The sequence below is a fragment of the Priapulus caudatus genome, unplaced genomic scaffold, assembly GCF_000485595.1.
Source record: "Priapulus caudatus unplaced genomic scaffold, Priapulus_caudatus-5.0.1 Scaffold160, whole genome shotgun sequence".
Lineage (NCBI taxonomy): Eukaryota > Metazoa > Priapulida > Priapulimorpha > Priapulimorphida > Priapulidae > Priapulus > Priapulus caudatus.
The window spans coordinates 310,991-316,732 of record NW_014577221.1 but is presented as its reverse complement, the minus strand read 5'-3'; the positions used below and the strand labels follow the sequence as shown (position 1 = coordinate 316,732).

Genomic DNA, 5,742 nt, shown 5'->3' with positions numbered 1-5,742 from the left:
AGTGAGTGAGTGAGTGAGTGAGTGAGTGAGTGAGTGAGTGAGTGAGAGAGTGAGTGAGTGAGTGAGTGAGTGAGTGAGTGAGTGAGTGAGTGAGTGAGAGAGAGAGTGAGTGAGTGAGTGAGTGAGTGAGTGAGTGAGTGAGTGAGAGAGAGAGATTGAGAGAGTGAGTGAGTGAGTGAGAGAGTGAGTGAATTAGTGAATGCGAGAAAACTATCCTACAGTGATGTGAGATGTTAAACACCCTCACGCGCCCATAATAATTAAATATCCAGCCTTAAGATTTGGTTTCTGCTCTATGATATGTCGCTTGGTGGTGTTAGAGTTCGTAGTTAATTGACAGCCACAGACGCGTATATCACATATACCGTGACCAGAGTAGTTAAAATGGTCAGCAACAGGAAAATCGCGGGAAGTGAGACGAATAGATCTTAGGGTTTTCGCTAAACCTATCCGCAAAGCGGCGCTTCGTTTCCCTTTTTTATAGAAACTTTTACATTTAGAGCATTGAATAGCGTTAGCTGAGATTTCATGGCGCGCATGAAAAAATACCCCGAACAAAAATTTCACCCGCGAAGTCCATCTACTGTTAGTCATGTATTGGGTTGCGGGTTTTTTCAGGAGCGGCGCTTTGGACGTGTACGTTGATGATACCCCGGTTATCGACTACATGAGAGCGAACGAGCGAGAATGCCTCCTATCCGTCATGGGCAAGCCGTTCGGACAAGATGCTTACACTATAGGTTTCGCCAAGAAATTTTTCCTGAAAGTACGTGTTCGTGCCCGAACGTGACAACAGTGTGCAAATAGTTCTTATTACTGCATTTCGAATGAGTTCTTACAATACATTCGAGAATTCGATCGGTTGTTTTCGTTGTGATAGTTTTTTGTTTCCGATGATTTGTCTTATTCTGATTCTCCCTCATTATCGTAATCATCACCATCTACCGCCATTAATTTATCTTCCTCTGCTTCTTTGTTTTTACTTTATTAATTCTTAAATTGCACAAAATATCTCGGTTTAATTATGGTGCTTCCGTCTCAAGGCCGAGATTTCTCATGCAATACTGGAGATGTCTGAGTCAGGAAAAGTTGATCGCCTGCGGGAGAGGTGGTACGGCTCCTTGCATTGTTTTCGGCAGCCCCACAAGCGCCCTCCTCAGGTACGCTAGTGACTAAATTATTATAACACTTACACATGTGCCGTAGATAGATACTGTTTGCTATATTATTTTCCTCTTCCTTCTCTTCTTCTTTCTTCCCCCTTTCTCTTCCTCTTCCTCTTCTTCTTCGTCTCCCTCTTCCCTTTTCTCTTCTTCTACGCCTTTGTCTTTTTTTCCTTCTTTTTCGTCGTCATCTCTCTCTCTCTCTCTCTCTCTCTCTCTCTCTCTCTCTCTATCTATCTATCTATCTCTCCTTCTCCGCCGCCGTTATCCTTTTACCACGTCGCCGTATTTGCCACTTCCCCAACAAAAAATGTTTTGATTTTAAATAATAGCAGTTAATGTGATTACACATCTTTTCACACGTCACACTTTCGAAGATGTGTCTTCTTACTTTAACGCTATGTTAACGAATGGCTTCCACCAGGAAGGCACGATCCGTTCAGAATAAATAAAAAAAACTGTCTTTTTCTGGCAGAAATTGTCGGAGTTAAACATGGCAGGCATGTTTGTAATGCTCGGCTTCGGAGTGATTTCCGGGTTGCTGGCTTTCCTCGCCGAATGGATCGTCTACAAGTGGCTTGTACCCTACGTACGTCATCAGCCTCCAAGTGCCTGCAAGCGACACATCGTATCTCTACTAGCCTTCCTTAATACCGTACGTATCCACTCACACTGCGTTCCGGCCGACTGCGTACCTGGTCTAACTTCAGTCTGTCTTACTCCTATTGATAGACTCCTGGTTATATGTGCTCTTGAAACAGCGATGTTTCAGGTGTCACCGGATGTGATGGTGACGGAAAACAAGTTGGGCTTATGGCGGGAAACAGGCTAGGGTCATTAGCGGAAGCAGACTGAGAATTATGGCAGAAAATAGGCTGGGATTGTGACGGAGGAAAGAGATCTGTCAGAATTAGTCAGTGACATTAAAGGAACAGTAGCCTCTAGGTTCTAGGGTTATTTTCAGCTAATTTAGGTTATAATTGCGCTACATAAAAAGTTTCATGGTTCAATCACCATTAGAAATATTTTTAAAAAATGTTTTAAAACTAACGACTACAGTTTGATTACAACGACGGTGGCGCCACTCAAAGCGCACGATCTGAGAAGTTGCGCAAAACCACTTTCCAGCCAAGGGCTACAGACCGAGGGTATTTCTTATTTATTCATTTAAAAGCAAAAGGATTGTAATCTCTTATAAACGACATATAGTTTCAGTTATAATATGGATAAATTTGCCCTAAAATGAATATCGTTCGGTTAAATAGCATTTAGGTATAAATATAATTTCACTTTTGTGATTAGCCCTCGGTCATTTACCTGCAAAATAAAAATGCAAATACGCAACTTTTTCAGGGTGGCAGCACGGTCGCGGGTGTCATGGCGCCGTTCAAATTTCGTAGCGTTGATGTGTAAATAATTAATTAAGTATCTGGTGACAAATACATGTGGATATAGACGATTTGTTATACAGTAAGTACAGTTGTATGCAGTAAAATCCTAGAGGCTACTGTCCCTTTAACTTGTCGCCAAACGCGGCGACAGCTTCGTGTACGGTGAACGCCTCGTCTGTGACTTAATTACTAACGATGATTAGCTAGGTAAATATATGCCAGCAGTAATTAATACAGCACAGCCGAAATCTGCGCCTATTAATTATGTACAGCATCAGTATAATCAATCAGTAAGATGTGTGCGTGGAGGCCTAGTCTGGTGTTGGCTGGGTTTGTATTTTGTGTCTATATGCTACATCCAAGTGTAGCGAGTTTTCTGACATCGTACCACAAACGCTTTACTACGTTACTAACAAAACCATTAGAAATATATATATATATATATATATATATGCCGTGTATTGTGTAAAAGGGTATCTATAGGCCGCAATGCATCACAATGTTAGTGTGTGATATGTGTATGTTTATCAAGGTTAGTTTGGCTCAAGGTCGTTTAGAGGCGTGGTCGTTTAATTAGGACCGCGCGTTTTTCTTTTGTTTAAATAATTGTTCAAAAGTTATGCACCTGTGACGTTATTACGACGTCACTGCGACGATCCTATAAGTCCCTACAACATTCCTATGCGGGTAAACGAGGACGCGGTGTCGCAGAATTCTGATGTATAAATATGCTTTTCGCTTCGGCTCTCGGTCTTTCTACCCAGAGCGTGTATCTGGCCGCGACGCGCGAGTGTCGGGTCTCAGACCTAGTTGGCAAGATTCAGAACATACGAACGATCTACAAGGCTCACTACGCAGACAACACCGATGACCACCAACACGCTTTCCACAACACGGTGCGCCCCCTGGAGGTAAGATTTGTTACGAAATCGTCGCATGTAGAGTTAAAGATACGGTCTGGTTTCTCTCTATATCGCGTTATTATAAATTAGTTCGTTCGCAGCCATTATTTGCGACTATACGTTATAATAGTATACCCCATTCATTATTAATAAGTAAAGGTATAGTATTGTCCGTATATTAATTACATTAATATACTTGATATTAACGTGTCCATATATCACAGAGCGATCCAGCTGTAATTCCAATGCGGACGGTAGATGGAGCCACGGGTGACGGAGATTCTCGACACGAGCAGCCGTCGATAGCCGAGCGCAATCAGAAAGCGTCTGCTCTCTCAGAAGCATCATCACGTGGTGGAGGCATAACGTATGCGTATATCTGTCTGACTAATATTATAAGATCACTTGCTTTGTCGGTGCTGCAAGCCTACAGTGTTACGTGTGTGTATCAGCGTGTTGCGTGGTGCTACTGCATGTTGCCTGATATCTAGCGATGTGATACTGCGTGTTACGTGATGATACTATCTGTCACATGGTAATACTATTTGTTACTTGGTCATGCTATTTGTTACTTGGTAATACTACTTGTCACTTTGCAATACACTTATTATTTTGTAATACTATCTACGCATCCCACTTTATAAACCTCTTATCTACATCATAAACCACTTGCCATGCACTATGAGCTTCTGATATACTGTTTATTACCTTTTATTTTGTAAAAGTGTCATGGCACAAAATGTTGAATACTCCGTTAGAACAGAAATCATAAACTTGTAATTTTTGTTGTCTGCTGTGCTGTTGACGTGTTCCCGCCGACCAATGAAATTATCGCTGGTTAGCGGCGGTACGTCGAAATCACTGTAATTTCTGTTCTGACAATAAACAAGTTTACAATTTCTGTCGCAGGAAAATTTGCTACATTTCTTCACGGAAGGATCTCTCTGTGTAACGGTGTCCGGTTGCCTGTTGCAGGGCAGGCGTGTGTGCGCTGTGCAGCTGTAAACTAAGATCGACGGACAGGAGGTCGAGTGCCAATTACGACACGGTGAGCCTTCCGGGCACGCTAGAGGGCGCTAAGAGCGCTAAGAGCACCGACGGGGAGCCGTCGGAATCCGACTCAGATCAGATACCAGCGCTACTGCTGCAGCAGAACATTCGCATAAGTATGTCCGTGAAGGGAAACCACGACATCAAGGTCGCGTGGACGAAGCCTTAGCAGTAGATCGTCAACCACACACCCAGGACTTCCCATATGCTATAGCTGCTGCGTAGACTAGAAGACCCGTCTATCGCATATAGATCCTATCAAGAGCGTATTAAGAAGGTTCTTGAGAAGGTGCTTAAGAAGCCTTCTTTATACGCTCTTGATCCTATTTATAGGCCGTCCCACGCGCACGCGGAATTCACCACGGCAGCCATTTTGAAGGAAAAGACAGCGGTGCGATAGCAGCAGCTGAATTACATATTGCTATTGTAGCGTTATGTGTGGCTTTGGATGCTCAACTCGGCAAGGAAATAGCCAGATCTACATTTCCTTTTAGATTCTCTGGTTCTCATACATTATTCAATAAAATTTCTTCATTATACGCTTATATTACTTAGTTCGACGCTAGAGAACCTGGTGGTTAGAGGTGAAAGCGCGTTTCCAATGACGCAGGAATGATGCAGACCTCACTGCAGTTATATCTCTGGCGGATCCTTATACAACAGTGTCCGGTGTAGGCCTAGTGCGACCTCCCCACCCCATCTGACAAGTTTACCCACTTTATAGGCCTACATTGTGCATGGGCAAAAAAAGATGAAACCCCCCATGCGGCAATCAAATGCGCGACGCCCGCTGCTAGACACGCGAACTTGGTTTCTCATGTGTAAAGGGGTACACATAGCCGTTGCGTTCTCACGTTACTAAACACGACTGCCATTCTGTGTGCGCGCAGGTGTGTATATATAATGCTAAAAAGAATGGTACACGTGTATTGGGATGTTGGTTCGGGTGTCTACGGACGCCGTGTAGTGGAATGTGTAATACGTGCATCACATATTTGCATATGTGTTTTTGCAGCAGGCTTAGAGATGTGAAATAAAAGCAGCATCTATAAACAAAAGTCCACGTGGTGCGTTTCCATTCTCACCACTACCACCATCGTGCAGCAGAGGCAGCATAAGCGTCTTCGTCTTCATAATCCGCCTCTTCCTCCTCCTCCCCTTCCTCCTACTCCTCCTCCTCATCATCATCATCATCACGATTGCCATCATCACCATCATAATTTTCATCCACATAAT

At 43.4% G+C, this 5,742-nt stretch overlaps 1 protein-coding gene across 1 annotated transcript; it reads left to right on the top strand.

The window, feature by feature from the left end:
• The first annotated feature begins 624 nt into the window (after window positions 1-624).
• Window positions 625-5,564, top strand: LOC106806443. Its single transcript, XM_014808378.1, has 6 exons — window positions 625-766; window positions 1,044-1,160; window positions 1,639-1,818; window positions 3,319-3,465; window positions 3,681-3,823; window positions 4,432-5,564. The coding sequence occupies exons 1-6, from the start codon at window positions 668-670 to the stop codon at window positions 4,673-4,675; spliced, it is 930 nt and encodes a 309-aa protein (XP_014663864.1). The 5' UTR covers window positions 625-667; the 3' UTR covers window positions 4,676-5,564.
• Window positions 5,565-5,742: the final 178 nt, after the last annotated feature.